The sequence below is a fragment of the Stenella coeruleoalba genome (assembly GCF_951394435.1).
Source record: "Stenella coeruleoalba genome assembly, chromosome: 15".
Lineage (NCBI taxonomy): Eukaryota > Metazoa > Chordata > Mammalia > Artiodactyla > Delphinidae > Stenella > Stenella coeruleoalba.
In genome coordinates, this window is record NC_137161.1 from 50,409,411 (window position 1) to 50,425,554 (window position 16,144).

A 16,144-nucleotide genomic window follows, 5' to 3' on the forward strand; every position below is an offset into this window, starting at 1 on the left:
CCAGGAGGCTGACGGGCACTCAGGTGGGAGGTGGGGGTGTCGAGATCCAGTGAATGGAGTAGGAAGGGACACAGCAGGGGTCCCAGGGAAAGGAGAAGGTGGGTCAGGCCAGGGCGAAGGGCATGGGAGACACAGAAAGAGGTGCAGGGTAGGTGGGGCTGGGTGAGAGCATGGGGAGTGGGTGCTGGGAAGAACTGAGGGGGCGGGGCAGGACGGTGGAGTCATGGGAGAGAACAGGTGAGTAGAAGGGGTGCCTCTATGGCCGAGGAGCCCAACACTCAGTGACAGCCAGGAGAGTGGAGGCAGCGGCCTCAGGTAGGGGCCCACGAAACCCCTGAGGTGGAGGTTTTGACTAAGCAGAGGACTCCTTGGCTGTGATTGTGTTTGATTTTAGAAATTAATCTGTATTTCCTTCCTCTGACTCACAATCAGAAGAAGCTTTAAGAAGGAGAGTCCCTGTCGCTTGCCACTCAGCCTCCCCTCCCGTCAGTGCAGGGGTACGCCCTGTCCGTGCCACCGCAGCAGTGAACGCAGAAGGGCTCCTGGAGGACAGCGGTTGTTCCCCTGAGGGCCTGGGGGCACCAACCTGTGCGTCATGGAGTATGACCCTGGGTCCTTTGCTGTCCTGTCACACTCCACAAGCATTGTTCCGTGCTGAGTTTGGCCAATGTTTTGGCCCGTTTCTGTCCCAGGCTCCAGAAGCGAACACTGGCTCCACGGCCTCAGTGAGGCCCGTCCAGGAGGAGCAGTCGACGACGCCCCCGGGGAAGGTGGTGACTGTCAGCACCCGCAGCCCACGCTGCCCTCGAAACCAGGCTGCCCTCCGTCACGGCAAGACCTTCTCCCCCAGCTCCACACCTTGCTCCTCAGGTGAGGCTCAGACAGCCACAGGCACCCTCCTGGGTCCTTGCTGGGCGTTGCAGGCTACACAGAGCTGAGAGCTCTGGGCTGCCTGAGGCCCCGCCCCACTCAGTCAGCTGCAGTCCAGCGGATGGTGTGGGGTACAGAAATCACTGCCTCCTCAAGGGGAGGGTGAGCACAGGGCCTGTCACAGAGGCTCTGGGGTCCTGGGTGCGGGAGCCGACAGGAAACATAGGGGACCCTTGCCAGTCTGGTCACTTTGGGGGATCTGGCTTTGTGAGGTCAACAGCAGCCTCCATATCATGCCGAGTTGGTGGCTTAAAGCATGAGAAAGGTTGGTTCTTTCTGAGTCTTACAGGGACTGTTTTTCTTTACATCTAAAGTATTAGAATAAAGAAACCTTCAGTTAAAGGATACCCCCGCAGTTGAACACAAGTCTTAGAAAGAAAGATGGGCTTACCTGCTGGTCCATGGTTGTATCTAGGAAGTAATTTAAATTCAGCGTCCTTTTTTGGGTTACGTGGCACATAACCCTAGGATAAACATGACTCGTTTCTCTGAGTCATCAGTTTACTTGCTTAGTATTTTTCTTTTAATAAAACAGGTTGTCATGGCTAGAATAGTTAATTCTGCATGAATTTTAAAGAATAAGCTGCTGTGGTGTCAGGCTCCCCACCTCCTGCAGTTCTTGTTTTCCATTTCCCTCCTGACCTTTATCCTGTTTCCTTGCTGTGGCTCACGAGGGGGCAGCAGCAGACTCTGAATCGGTTGTCTTTAAGGCAAAGGTGCGTTCCTCAGGCGTCAACCAGTGGTGGGCTAGCTGGGAGCCTGTATAGTCTTTGCCGCCTCCCTCTGGCTTTAAAGTTTTGTAATTCTGTGAACTCTTAAATATCCACACTCTTCCTCAATCGAGGATGCTTTTAGCCCAGTGCGCCTGCAGTGCTAGAATCCAGACAGGTGCTTAAAAGACCTGGTCTCTGGACTCTGTGCGTGTTGATTTAACCTCACAGATTTGCAAATAAAGAATAAAGAAAGGGGACCCGTCCCTATCATGAAGTGAGGGTGCTTTGCAGCAGCGCCTATGATGATGAGAACAGCAAGGAGAGTCCCCAGATAGTAGTTCCTAAATAAATATTTTCTGTCTTTTTATCTCTAGGTCTGTTTTCTGTATGATTAGAGATTTAGACCAAGGATCAGCAGACCGTGGTCCACAGCCTGCTTGTTGTAAATGAAGTTTTATTGGCACATGGCCACATCCAGTGGCTCACGTGGCTGCCTTTGTGCTGCAGCCGTAGAGCTGAGTTCAACAGAGACTGTGAGGCCCTCAAGGCTGACTTTTGTTGTCTGTCCGTGTCCAGAGAACATTTGCTGACCTCTGGTCTGCACTAGATGATCTGGAAGGTTCTTCTAGCTCTGAAAAGTCTTTGAAGGTGACTCTGCCCTTCCCACTGAGATCAGAGATCAAGGAAAGCTCTGATCTGCTTACATGGTGGGAACTAGAATTTCAGGGAGAAAGGGAGAAAAGCAGATTTTTACAGCACTGAGATATAGGAAATTCCCTTTAAGGACACCAGAGAGGCCGTCAAGGATTCCTTTCTGATTTTCTTCCCGGTGGAACCCCTCCCATGCGGGAGGCGTTACTGGGTGAGCGCCATTGTATCTGTTCTCCCTTCTCCTTCCCTAGGTTTGAGAAACCCCCCGAGGCCCCTCTTGGTGGCTGGTCCCTCCAGTGCCGGAAGTGGTGACTCAGATGGTGGCCTTTTTGCTGTCCCGACAACTTTGCCACCCAACAGTCGACACGGGAAGCTCTTCTCTCCCAACAAGGAAACAGAATTGACGTTCCGTCAGCATCTGAACTCCATCAGTGTAAGTGGGGCCCACGCCTCCCCGCTGCTGGCCTGCCCCATGTGTGTGGAGAAAACACTCTCAGGGTCAGTACTGTCTTCCTCACAGATGCAGTCGGATTTCTTCCTGCCAAAGCCCAGGAAGCTGCGGAACCGGCACCTGCGGAAGCCGTTGGTGGTCCAGGTCAGGAGCCCATCCACGTCTGCGTGTGCCTGGCCTCAAGGGCTGGCCTCTCCCTCCCACCAGCTGAGCTGCCCAGGACACGCTAGTGTCCTCCTGTGTCTCAGGTTTTCATGTGAAGTGGGGAGAATCCCTGCCCCTTCTTTTCTTCTTTTTAGCAGGATAAAGTAGTAACAGTGACCCTAACTGTACCTGAAAATAAAGGTAATCTTGGTACAGCATGAAAACCGCTTGCAAAAAAGACAGAAAGTTCTTGGTATTTGGGTTCCAAGGATGTTCCAGATTGGAATATATGTGAGGACGCTCAGAATATCTGTTTATAAGTATGTAGTAAATGGAAGCAGTTGGCAAGGTATATGGATTGACCAGAGGCCAGACCTCTCCCAAGCTGGTAATGAACTCTGGGAGGACCTGTGGATGCCACCTGCAGACCCAGAGGGGTGATCCAGGGATGAGAGGCACAGAAGAAAGAGGGTATTTTTATTTGGAGGTGAAAAGATAACAGAGGTGAAGCTGAAATAACTATGGGCCTGGAAATTTATGAATGTTTTTGAATTAATGCATAGGTCTCCTTTTGTTAGACTCAGAAATCTCTTCCTCTCTTGGAAGTAATTTATTTAGAAATGAGAGATTGCATGACAGATCTCAGGAAGGAAAATTTATTCCAAGTCCCACAGGTTTTTTTGTGCAGACTAATTCAATGTTAGGGCATTTAATTTTGGTATATTTGGTTAAATACATTAACCATCTGTCCTGGGCATGGGAGCACACTCCCTGGCTGAGAGGATACCTCACGGCCCAGGGTCGCAGCCATGGTGCCCTCAGCTGCCTGTTGTTGTTTTGTTTGTAAACAGCTTTATTGATATATAATTCACATACCATGAAGCCTACCTGTTTAAAGCGTACAGTTCAGGGTTTTTAGTATATTCACAGGGGTGTGCAGCCCCCACTGCTGTGTCATCACCCCAAACAGAAGCTCGGCCTATTACCTGCACCGCCCCTTCCTCAACCCTTGAGCCACTTCCTGTCTCTAGGGATCACATAATTTCACATAAATGGAATCACACTTCATATGTGGTTCTTTCACTTACTGTTTTTATAAAAAGTTTCATGGGCATGTGGCCACGGTACTTCATTTCCCTGCTGTCCACGGCTGCTTTCACACCACCGGGGCGCACTTGAGTAGCTGTGACAGAGACCGCGAGGCCCAGAGCCTAAAGGATCTCCCACCTGGCTCTTTCAAAGAGGCGTGAGGCTGGCAGGGGACACCAGGGCCTGTCACCTCGTGTACAGTCACCCTGTTGCCTTGCGGCACCTGGTAGACCCTTGGGGAGCCCCAGTGGGGCGAGAGCCCAGCTGTACGCCCAGAGCTGCAGTGCCTCTGGACACTTTCAGCCTGAGAGATGCTTTCTGTCAGTGCTTCACCTCAACAGCTAACAGTGTTGGCAGTGAACTCCATTTCCTCTTAGGTGGTAGTCGTCACACCATGAAGGCGCCCTGAGCACATTGGGACCTGATGTTTCACACATGGGAGCCCTGGGCGTGTGACAGGGAGGAGCAGGCACCAGACCGTGGATGGGGTGGAGAGCCGCATGGCCTTGACCCCCTGCGATACAGGCGGCAACTTGATTTTGTTCACCCAAACAAGGGATATCTCGTAACAGTCCATATCAAGTGGTTATAAATATTTATAGGACTAGTTGCATTCCAGCCAAATCCAGATGTTCTAGATAAAAGGTGGATTGTTCTGACATTCCCCCAGTTTTCCCTGGGGAGCTTCAATTCCCTAGGTTCTTTTTAGAGAGAACCCAGTGTTTAGGGGTCTGGGGTCTACAGAGCACAGCCATCCTCAGACTGTCTTGGAAGCCCTTGTGTCAGCAACTCTAGAACCAGAACCCCCATCTGGCTACACTCAGCTTCCTCTTCTCTAGAACATTCCTTTACAATCCAGCACTAGTTTCCTGGGTGATTTTCGGTATTGGGGTCTTTCCATCACCTGAATATTGCCAATTTTCCCTCCACAGAGAACACTGCTTCCTAGACCGTCTGAAAACCAGTCCCACAATGTCTGTTCCTTCTCCATCCTGTCGAATTCTTCCATAACTGGTAAGTGCCAGGGCTTCTCAGGGAAGCTTTCGCTCCTTACGTGCGCGGCCCCGTCTTTGGGAATTGCAGGCATTTGTTTCTGTGGCCCTTTGAATGACATTTCAAGCCTTCCTGGGTCTGTTCTATCAACATGGGCAGCGGTGTGGGCAGGCATGGTCCCCTGACTGGTGGTCCACAGGCAGCTTCCTCCCAAGGTGGGCTCATACGGCCCTGGTTGGGGTGCTCCGCTTGGTTCAGTTTAGAGAAGGGTCTGTGGTCCACCCCATCCATGACATATTCTTGTCAGGCGTTTTATGGATCAGACGTGTCCTTAGGGTGTGCGACTCACGCTTTCATTTGGTCTGTAAGCTCAGTGGGGCCCTCACACTTTGCAGTAAATCTTACACAGTGAGACTCCTTCAGTGAAACACACATTCCATGACTTACCTTTTTATCAGTCTTGATTTTCACAAGACCCAGACAATTGCTCATTCTCACACCTACTTTTCAATGGCAGCCTGCCAGGAAGGAGCCCGCTTGCAGAGGCAGCACCTTGATCCTAGTCTGGTGCTCTGACCCCCTCAGAGGAGCCTGTAGCTCAGCTCAGGTGTGACAGACCCTTAAAGGGCTGTTCCCGTGGGCTGACAGTAGTGACCACAGCCATTCAGCAGCCCCCAGGAAGCGCAGTGGTGCCGCTGTCACGGGCGACAGTGCTTTCTCCCCACCGGGGCCCTGTGTGACCATTAACTTCCCCAAGTTAGCAAGTGTTGGGACGTTTGGTGGTTTCCAGCTCGGCTTCCATGATCCGGACGGTGGCCATGAAGGGGAGCTCGTGCAGCCCCCGCCGTGTGGCAAGAGACCATCAGCTCATGTGCCTGACGCGTCTGCTTCCACTCTCATCCTCACAGGGAGAGGCTCCTTCCGGCCCATTCAGTCCTCCCTGACCAAAGCGGCTCTGTCCCGGCCGATTGTGCCCAAGGTCCTGCCACCCCAGGCCCCAGGCCACCTGGCCAGTAAGTCTCTGCGACTCTGCCCTGGCATGAAAATGAGGCCTGCACATGGGCTGTCCCCTCTGGGGCGCGTTTCAGGACGTCAGGAGACAAAGACTTGCACGTTGCTTCTGTTGCCAGGCGCTATCGACTTAGCAGCTAAAAGCGCCGGCATCATCCCTGGGAGCCCCCTCCCCGTCCTGGATGCCGATGGCTTGTCTGGCATCTCCCCGCTGTCTTCAGATGAGGTGACGGTGACTGTCTCGGGGCAGGACTCCACCGGCACCCACCAGAATGGAGACCCCATCCCCGCTGTAGGGGTGAGTGTGTTTAGAAGGGCTTCTCTGAGCTGCCACCAGCTTTTGGGATGGGATGGTCAGTCTCCAGTCCTGGTTTGAAAGCCAAGGCCATGAGCTGAGGTCGTGCTGGACTCCAGCGCTGCCTCTGGAGGGGACGGGCCTGCTGAGCGAGAGGAGCGTCACTGAACAGGGAAGTCTCAGCCTGAGTGAGACCATGTGGCGCAGCGGGTGGGGTGGGCTTGCCATGTGACCCAGGGAATCCGCAACTAAGATGGGCATGGAGGTCTGCCCGCAGTGAAGGTAGCCGGCCTGAACAGGAGGTCTGCCTGCAGCGAAGGTAGCCGGCCTGAACAGCAATGTCACCAAGTTGGCTGTCAGTCCACCCCTGACTCCCTGCTACTTGGGTGCTGCTTCAGCGGGCCCTGCTCTGCAGCCCCGCCAGCACTCCAGCTCCTCTGGTTCCTCCACCTGTTTGAGGGCTGCCTGAGGTGGGCAGGGCAGGCGGCCACTTAGGACTGCAGAGCCCAGCCCTGCCTGAGGACCCTGAGGTCGACCTCTTGCTAGGACTGGAGTTGATTGTGAATTGACAAATGGTCTCAAGTTTGGGGATGTGGGGACGCACATTCTGAGAGCAATGGGCTTTCCTGTGCTCCCAGGGAAAGCTCTCCAGCCTACACCCCCGTGCTCCTGCCTGTTAGGAGCCGTGGGGTGGATGGCACTCCTCAGGAGCCAGGTGCTGGACCAGCGCTCACTGGCATATTCCTGGTGTTCTCGTAGGGCACAAGCGACCCGTTCATCAGTGTCCCCTCGAGGCAGGAGACGGTGGCAGACGGTTTCCAGGTAGAGTGTGCTGTTGGCTGCTGAGCAAAGTAGCTGCCCCAGGACCTCGTCCGGCGCTGGGCCCTACCCTCGTGGTCCTGCTCGTGGGCCCGGGCTTCCTCCTCATGATGCCCAGCGGCCGTCCTTCCCCGCACCTTGCCTCCTTGGTGCACATGCGGCTCCCATCTCAGGCTTCCTTTCTCCCCTCTCGGGCTGGCTGATTGAGACACAGTTCTGGAAGGACTAAGTTTTCTGGGCCGGGTTCGAGGAGGTCATCAGCTGGGGGTGGAAGCAGATCCAGGCCACCTCGGCCCGGCCTCCCAACTGTGCCATCCCTCAAGGGTTTCAGGAGAAGGAAGTTCCCTGAGTGTGTTTCTCGCTGGATGGATGAGTGACCGCTGGGGTCACTGCGTCTCTGTTGGTGTCCCCATCACTCAGTCACTGCTCTGCGGGACCAAGGTTGCTTTTTCATTGCTTGGTATGGACTGTCTGCTCTGTCGTGTCTCAACAGTATCTGTCTCCGCAGAACTCGCCTGTTCTCTCCTTATCCGAGCTGTCCAAGGCTCCTCTCCACAATGGGCTTTCCACACCGTTGGCCTCGTCGGAGGCCTCCAGCACCCGGCTCTCTCCGCCCAACGTCTCTGCTCTGCTGGACATCTCCCTGCCCGGCCCGCCCGAGGACGTGCTCTCTCAGGGAGAGCCCGCCACGCAGATCAGCGACTCCATCATCGAGATCGCCATCAGCTCCGGCCAGTACAGTAAGGAGCAGGGTGCCTCTGCACAGCCCTCCTGGAGTCAGTTCTCCCAGGGGCCTTGACCTCCCACCTGAGTGTTTGCCAGCCTCCAGGCACCTTGCTGTCCAGCTGTCCTGGGTGTTGAGCCTCTGCACCTACAAGGCACTGCCCAGCCTTGGCAGGGGGAGCGCAGGCGGACAAGGCCTGTACAGGACCTGAGCCTGTTTGTGGTCTGGCAGGGCTGCCCCTGGCCTTGGGAGATAGAGCGGGCCCACGAGGCGTCTCCAGCCTGGGGATCAGGCAGGGCCGTTTCCTTGTCAGTTCTGAACCTGGGTTGGACACCTGCGGGGTTGTGGGTTTTAGGAGGGGTTGGACTGGTACCTGTGGGCCTTGGCTCCCCGAGCCTGTGGGGATGGTGCTGTGGGGCAGCGGTATGGTGGGCGCCAGCTGGTAGAGTTCAGACCGTGGATTCAGAGCTAATAGCTGGCAGCGTGTGGCCGTGGGCTGGTCACCGGCTCATTAGAGCCTGTTCTCCTTAGCAGTGTGTTGGGAGCCGCGGACATCTTGCAGGGCTGTCGTCAGCAGCAGGAGAGGGTGTAGGTGACGCCCTCAGCACAGGGCCTGCCTCCATCCGCTGTGGCCAGTGTCATTCTCTGAAGATGGGCACGGGTCCCTACTGTTGGGGGGCCCAGTGGGGTCCTGGGCCTCCCAGTTCAGCCGCGCATGCCACGCCACTCCATGGCCTTCTTGGTGGCAGGTGGGGGAAGTGGGGCTGTTCACCCCACATGTCGGCTCTGACCCAGATTTTGGTTGACAGGTGAAGGAGTCCCTCTTTCTCCAGCAAAACTGAACGGCAGTGACAGTTCCAAGAGTCTCCCCTCCCCGTCCAGCAGCCCCCAGCCAGACTGGATCGCCTCCCCGACCCACGACCCCCAGTGGTGCCCCAGCGACCCCACGGACTCCTCACTCAGCAGCTTGTTTGGTGAGTCTCTGTGGAGGGCAGCCGGAACAAGCAGAGCGAGAGTCTGGACTCTCCACGCTCCTGGCAGAGGGCCCCTCCAGGGCTGTTCCTTGGTATTTAGGGGTTTTTTCTGCATCAGTTACATGTGGGAAAGTGCCCAGGCCCCAGTGTGCAGGTCACTAGGCTTTGGCAGATGTGTAAACCCCGTAACCATGGCCACGTCCATCCTGCGGTCAGTCCCTTGTGCCCCTCCCCGCAGGCTCACTGACAAGGGCAGGGTGGAAGGAGCTGGCGTGTTGCGCCCTCTTTGCTCCCCTCCTTCTGTTCTGTGGTGGCACGGCAATGACAGATCGGAGCCTTCACAGGATGTGTTCATCCTCGTCACCACCGGTGCCTGTGGGACAGGAAGGGGCTGTTAGGGAAAGACGCACCAGCTTTGGTTTCCTGCACAGAGGAGTTTCTGAGGCACATCTGGGGTCCGTGCACTTTGCATTTGTAGAGAGCAGCCAGGGTGTGCACCCTGGCGTGGGGCGTGCTGTTTGCTGACCAACTGGGTCAGCACCGTGTGGGAGCACCACACCTGAAGGCCCCGAACAAGCCGGGGCTCTGGTCTGGGTGGTGCGGGAGAGCCAGCCCCCAATGTGCATTGCCTGCTCAGAAAGTCACAGAGAGCAGTGCAGACTCTGCAAAGTCGAACAGAAATCATGAGAAATTGGAAACAACCTTACATTGAGGTAGCAGTGGTGACCAGACAGTGGAACACTGTGGGGCCCCTAGAAAAATGAGATAGACTTTCCCAAGGCTCACCATGGGAGGAAAGGCAGGTATGGCCTGATGCCTCCGTCTGGAGCACCGTGCCCATGCAAGCAACGAGATGCCTGCAGGGCCCAGCCGGGCCTCCCTGGACCAGTCCAGGCCTAGCCAGCTCAGGGCCTCTCCTTCCTCTCTGCAGCGAGCTTCATCTCCCCAGAGAAGAGCCGGAAGATGCTGCCAACCCCTGTCGGAACCAACAGCGGCACCTCCCTTCTGGGCCCCAGCCTGCTGGATGGCAACTCTCGCGACTCGTTTGTGTCCCGGTCCCTGGCTGATGTCGCCGAGGTAAGCGCACGACCTTTCCCCCAAGCCTGGGTGCCAGCCTCCATCCCAGAGCTGCCAGACCCTCTGGCAGACCCGTGTGGTTACTCAGAACTGCTCACCAAGATTTACATGTCAGGAGCCGTCATGGACAGAGCCCAGCCTCTGACTGCTCCTGAATGGGAATCTCTGCCAGTACTGGCCCGGCATTTGTCCCACTGGCAGCAGGTGACAGACCCTGAGTCAGGGCTGAGCCCGGGGCTCTGAAGGCAGCTCTGGGTCTTGTGTATCCTCCACCAGCTGTGTGACCTCGGGCAGGGACTCTGTGTCCCCCTGCTCAGTCTCCTGATCTGCAGAGGAGAAGAGGCAGTAGTGGCGGTGCTGCCACCTGACAGAGGGGACCCTTGAGCAGCATCTTGGTGTCGTTGCTCGTGGCTGACCTGCCGAATGGAGGGAGGGCTGCTGCAGAGGCTCCTCTGCGATCACGTGATGACCCGGGAGTCATGCTGTGGCAGTGTGTCACCCACATGTTCTGCCTGGAATGCAGCATCCCTCTTTTCTTTGTCCAGGCCGCTGCCTCACACAACCACCCAGGCCTCCATCCCACTAGGTTTGAGTGGTATCTGTGGGCAAGTAGGGCTGAGGGAGTGAAGACGGGTACATTTAACTAAGACTCCAGGCGTGAAGTAACAGGTACTGTAGGAGTTTAGACAGAGGCTGTGCTGAGTGGAGAACCTAAGTCTAGAATGCCCCTGGCCCAACCCCCAGCTCATTGTTGAAGTCCTAGAGCAGCATCTCCCCAACACCGGCTCCCTGGGCTGTCGAGGCACTTGTGGGGGGCCCTCGAGCATTTCATAGTCGATACTCGGGGGGAACCTGGATCAAACAAAGCTCACACAGCTGCTTCCCAGGATGCCTCAGCTTCTCGGTGTCCGGACGTAAATCTCGAGATCCGAGGGGATTTTGAAGACAAATTTCAGTTTTTTTGAAATTTCTTGTAGTTAAAAAGTTTAAAGTTCAGTCCATCCTGTGCTCTACTCAGAATTTTCCGAAGGCTTCTCATCTGTATTTGTTCATTACATCAAGCAGTTTGTTAATGAATATTAATTGAGGGCCTACTAGATGCCGGGCACTGCTACAGGCCCAGAATGGACAAATTAAAGGCCCCATCCCCATGAGGCCGACAGTCCGGTGCTGGAGGTGCGGGAGGAGACAGTAAACTCCCTGGCTCTGCCCACAGGACAGTCCTGATGCGTGAGGCCCCACTGTGCACACTCTGGTCTCCTCTACTCTCTGCCTTACTCACTGTCACATCCACCATCTTTCTTGTTTCTTGAACAGCCGGCTGTTCCCACCTTAGGGCCTTTGCACCTGCTGTTTCTTCTCACGGGAATGTGCTTCCCTCGTGGCTTTACATGACTTGCTCCCACACTTCTGCTCACACCCCGCCTCAGAAAACCCTCCTCTGACACGCAAGCCCGTGGCAAACTCTCTCCTCCACTTCTGTCTCCTTCAGGCCACCCCACAGTCCCTAGTTCTGCTGCCTTCCCTCTGCCTCTCTGTCCACTGACCGTCCTCCCCGGGGACCCACCACTCTGACCCGACAGCTGGGCGGCCGGGCTCACAGTGCATACTTGTCCACAGAGCGAGTGTTCGCATTGATGGAGGTGATTCTGAGGTTGTCCCTGTAGTGCGGGGGCTGCTGTTACGTGGCCGCCGGAGGGACTCTCACCCTCATTGTAGAGGGAGTTGCGCTTAAGTCTGGCTGTGGTGGCCAGCTGCATGCTCACTCGTCTCCCCGTGTCCTCTCCCACAGGTTGTGGATTCCCAGCTGGTGTGCATGATGAACGAAAACAGCATCGATTACATATCCCGGTTCAACGATCTGGCCCAAGAGCTGTCCATCGCTGAGCCTGGCCGCCGAGAGGTTCTGTTTGATGGCGGTGGAGGTGGCCCCCCGGTCGGTGACCTGTCCCAGTGACTGTGCCTCATGGCTGGGGCAGCCCGGAGGCTGCAGAGGACAGCTTACGGGGTTGGTGGTCCTCGAGCATCATAGGGGTGGCCCTCTTTAGAAGAGAGAAAACATAAATCAAGCCTGGACTCCCAGGAGACAGTCTGAACAGAGGCACCTCTGCACCCAGAACGTGCAACGTGCACACAGCCATGTCCCAGCAGGCCGAGGCAGTGGTGGCCAGGCGATGAGGGAGCGTCCTCGGCAAGGCCAGTGTCAGATGTGGCCCTGGCGTCGGACCCACCCCCTGCCAGGAGCATGTGTTAGGGTCTGCATGGTACCCACGCTTCTGCCTCAGTCATTGTGTCAGACGTTTCAGGGTGTTTTCTTTCTGAGAGAAAAGAGTGGTGGGCCTGGCTGTCGTCGTTATGGCCTGGGAGCTGTGACCTCCTGCTCTCTGCAGGGAGGCTCCAGGGCATTGCTGCCTTCTTTGCGCCAAACCCACTCCCTGCTTCAGTTTTTCCCTCTGCAATGCGAGGACGAGGAGGACAGCTGGGCATGACCTGAGACAGCGGGCACTGCAGAGGACACTCCAATCATGGGGCAGTGGGAGGGTCCCAGGTCAGTGCAACTGGTGCCACCTCCCCAGAAATCCTGACCATGGCCTAGTGCTTCCTCATCTGGAGCTTTTGTTCTGACTGACTCAACAGGAAGGGGGAAAAGAATCATGTCTTATGCGGGTTGTGTGGACTTTTTAAAAAATCCCGCTAAGCTGGTCAGAAAATGCTTTTCTCATATTTTGAGAATTAGGAGACATTGGAGAGGAAGAACAGGGTTCCTATTTGGTTGGTTTCTTCCCCGCGTCTATCTGCACACTTCTTCTCGGTGACCTGAGATGTTATTTCTCTCTATTAGGGTGATCCCCAAGCGCTCATTTGACTACAGATAAGACTTTCCTGATGATCTTGAACTTCTGACATGTTTCTGCCTAGCATTTTGGACAGATGCCATTTGCAGGGAAAGTTCTCTCTTCCTTTCCTTGGCATCAGTGCAGAGTATGCCCCAATGCATATGTCTAATCCCTTGCTTGTATTTCTGCCTCATGGTCTCCTGTTTCTCTTCCTCCTGTTCAGGGAATCCAGGCAAGGGTCAGACATCACGCGCAGTCAGGGTGCACTGAAACCACATCCCTCTGGTGTGCTCCTTGAGCCTCCTCGGATGACCAGCCGTCACCATCTCGGGTAGTGCAACATCCAGTCTTTCCCCAGAATGGAGTTAACACAGCTCCTCTGCCTTCTCAGCCTTGCGGGGCCAAACACACAAACCACCATCCAGGCACACCTATGTGGCTGGGCACCAGTGCTGTGGTGTTGGGGCACCACCCCACCTGCTGCTTACCCCTGCCCGGCAGCTGCAGTCAGTGTGGCTTCTTGAATCCGCCCCAGCTCACTACTGTTAGTGTTCATCACCTTGCCTCTCTCCCAGCTCACTGTGGACGGGCAGCCTTCGAGGCCAGCTGGGCCCTCTCCTGTGGTTCCTCCCCCTGCCCGCCCACCCCGCCCCCCGCCCCCCGCGAAGAGATGAGCCAGTGTGCAAGGAGAGGGGAAGGTCCTTTGTGAGTACAAGCAGAAGGGCCGCTCTTGATCCTGCCGCCTCCCCAGCGTGGTCAGCTGCTCCAGGCTGCAGGCCGGGTTGTCCCCTCCAAGCTGCAGAGGAAGCGGGACAGTGGCTTCCAGGTGATAGCTTCCTTCCTTCCTCTCCAGCTTTCCTCAGAGCTCTTGCCTGTCATGTGGCCTCCCTCTTTCAGATCTGGATTTAGGCACAAACATCACTAAGAAAAGCCTGTGTGGGCAGCCCTCCTGGGCTCTTGAAAAAACAGTCCCAAAGCTCTGGAGGTCTGAAAGAAAGGGATGTGGTACCACTTTAAGAGAGATAGACAGCAGTATTTGAGTCCAGAGTCTCTTTAAACTAGCTTGTGTTTTGTGATCAATGTATCAGCTTCCTGAAATTAGCACCTTATTGAGCCAAACAAGATCAGTAGGTCTGTCTCTGGGCATCCGACCCGGTTAGATCCACAGTGGATCAGGCCAAGGTTAGGCCACTGCCAGCTTTCTTGTATTCCCACTGTCTGGGACCAGAGATGCCAAGTAGCATTACTGCATCAATGCGGGGGGCAGTGCCCAGTGGCAGTGGGCACTGTGCCAGGGACAGTAGCGATCCCGAGCTGCTTATCCATCAGGGGACACCCCACAGTAGTCTGGTCGGTAGGTTGGCACCTGTCACCTGGTGGACGTCCAGCAGGAGGAAAACTCTGGAGATCTGGATAAGACTTTGTCGGCCGTTTATTCAGCAGCATGTCCCTCTTGGGTCTCCCACACAGACTCCATTTGGGAGTAGCTGACTGCCCAGTGTCATCCAGTGGGGAGGTGAGTTGCGGAGGAGAGTGGACTGACTCTTCTCAAACCTTTAATAAAGCTGACATGATTTCAGAGAACCCTGCTTCTCTAGCAACCAGACAGGTATAAGCATTTGCCTGCCATATTAAGGAAAAATGGTGTCATCTGTAGCATTAAAATGATGGATGCCTTTTCTCCCAACCTAAATGATTATATATGTATGAAAATAAGCAACTGTTATGTTAAAGGCTGGAATTTTTCAAAAGACCCAAGCAGAGACACCTCCCACTTCTGCGTCTCCCTCTGCCCTTCCAGCGGAAGTTGTGATAGTGTCAGTATACACCTGTGGCTTCCTCTGTGCATTTGAGCATGTTGTGATTAAGACCAGGTCAGTTTCTCAGAAAAATCTTCCCCTAGTCACTCTAACGTTGTTAGGGATCTTTTTGCTGATTCATCTCTTCTAAAGATTGAGACTGAATATCTTCGGTCTCAAGGGAGTTGTTTTTGCCTTGATTCTTCATTGTGAATATCCCGTGATGAGCATTCCATTCTTCAGAAGGTGCAGAGGCAAGTTGAAGTTCGTGATTCCACATAAGGTTCGTGATGGCATTTTTCTCATCCCTCTGTGTCTTCTGGGCATAGGGTACTTGCTCAGGGAGTGGGGGTATTTGGAACCATTTCATCGGTTCATCCACTTGCTTTCCCACCTCAGTCCCATTCTCTAGCATTCTGTACCATAGCCTCATTACTGGTGGTGTCTTTTCAGTTTAATAGCATCTTTAACTAGATCACACCATTGAATCCAAACATGTACAAAGAACAGTCATAGAATAAAAGACACTTGAAACAAGTGGAGGAGGAAAACAGCAGTTGCTTTTTCTTTTTCTTTTAACATTGAGATCTATCAGATGCATTTAGGAGGTAATATGGCACTTTGTCTTAAGAAAAAAAAGAAAGAAACCCACAGCAAACCTTTCCTGACTTGTCAAAACTCTCCTAATCCTACAGTAACTTGTAAGTCGTGTTAGGTGAGGTAAGTCTTGGAAGCACTACAGTAGCCCATGCCCTTTGTTCTGTAACAGGATAACCGGCTCTAGAGCTTCTGGGCAGCAGAACTTATTGCTGTTTTTTATAATAATCGTTAAGCCATATCATCTAAGGTTTTCGGCTTGAGATGTGAATTTGTTTTATAGATTATAAATATACATATACAGTGTATGTATAAAGCAGAATGCCTGTCCTTCCTGATTATTTTTTGTACCATATTGTAAATTATATTATTTATTCTTTATCAATTTGGGGAATAAAAGGTGTTTGGTTATTTAATATAATAAACAAAAGCTGTTAAACTTCTTATGTTTAAATTTCCAGTTCAACTTGTAAATCTGTTTTTATTATTGTGCATAAATACATACTAATACTTGATCTAATAATTACTGTTTCTGCTTCTTTCTTTTTAAGTGTGCACTTTGCAAACAGCCCAAGTGGCTCTCATCTGGTGCGATCTCAGAGGAATCGATGGGCTGTCCACAGTGTAACTGAGCAACAATACAATGCTGAATGTGTTTTGTTTTTTTGAGCTAGAAATCAGACAGCTGGCATAGTTTATCCCTTGCTTCCCATTTCTGAGTTAGTGTTCTTGCCCCCACGACGTGCAGGACAGAGGAACTGCGATTCCGTTTCCTTTGGCCACGTATCGACGTGCCATTGACTGGCTGGCGAAAACCAAGCGTCTCCGGACAGGCTGGACCCAGCTCGGTGCTGCTTGGTGCCGGCACGGCAGACCCGGGAGGCGGGCGGGAGGCCCCCGCGGGGCTGCGGGGAGTTTCGGCCAGGTGCCCGGATAGTGCCCGACCCCGCCCACCTCGGGGGAGTGGGGAGGGACAGTCCCCCGCCGGGTTACTGCCCAATGGCGGCGCCCGGCGCCGTGAGCGGTACCTGTTCTCACCA

At 54.2% G+C, this 16,144-nt stretch overlaps 1 protein-coding gene across 1 annotated transcript in view; it reads left to right on the plus strand.

Moving 5' to 3' along the window:
• CRAMP1 (cramped chromatin regulator homolog 1) overlaps positions 1-15,610 on the plus strand; it is a 68,125-nt gene extending 52,515 nt beyond the window's left edge. The window contains exons 11-21 of the mRNA XM_079944523.1: positions 693-870; positions 2,546-2,727; positions 2,815-2,889; positions 4,911-4,992; positions 5,880-5,984; positions 6,102-6,280; positions 7,037-7,099; positions 7,605-7,836; positions 8,630-8,794; positions 9,726-9,871; positions 11,664-15,610. Of these exons, the coding sequence (XP_079800649.1) occupies positions 693-870; positions 2,546-2,727; positions 2,815-2,889; positions 4,911-4,992; positions 5,880-5,984; positions 6,102-6,280; positions 7,037-7,099; positions 7,605-7,836; positions 8,630-8,794; positions 9,726-9,871; positions 11,664-11,828 (1,572 nt within the window). The 3' untranslated portion in view covers positions 11,829-15,610. The remainder of the gene's footprint in view (positions 1-692; positions 871-2,545; positions 2,728-2,814; positions 2,890-4,910; positions 4,993-5,879; positions 5,985-6,101; positions 6,281-7,036; positions 7,100-7,604; positions 7,837-8,629; positions 8,795-9,725; positions 9,872-11,663) is intronic.
• Positions 15,611-16,144: the final 534 nt, after the last annotated feature.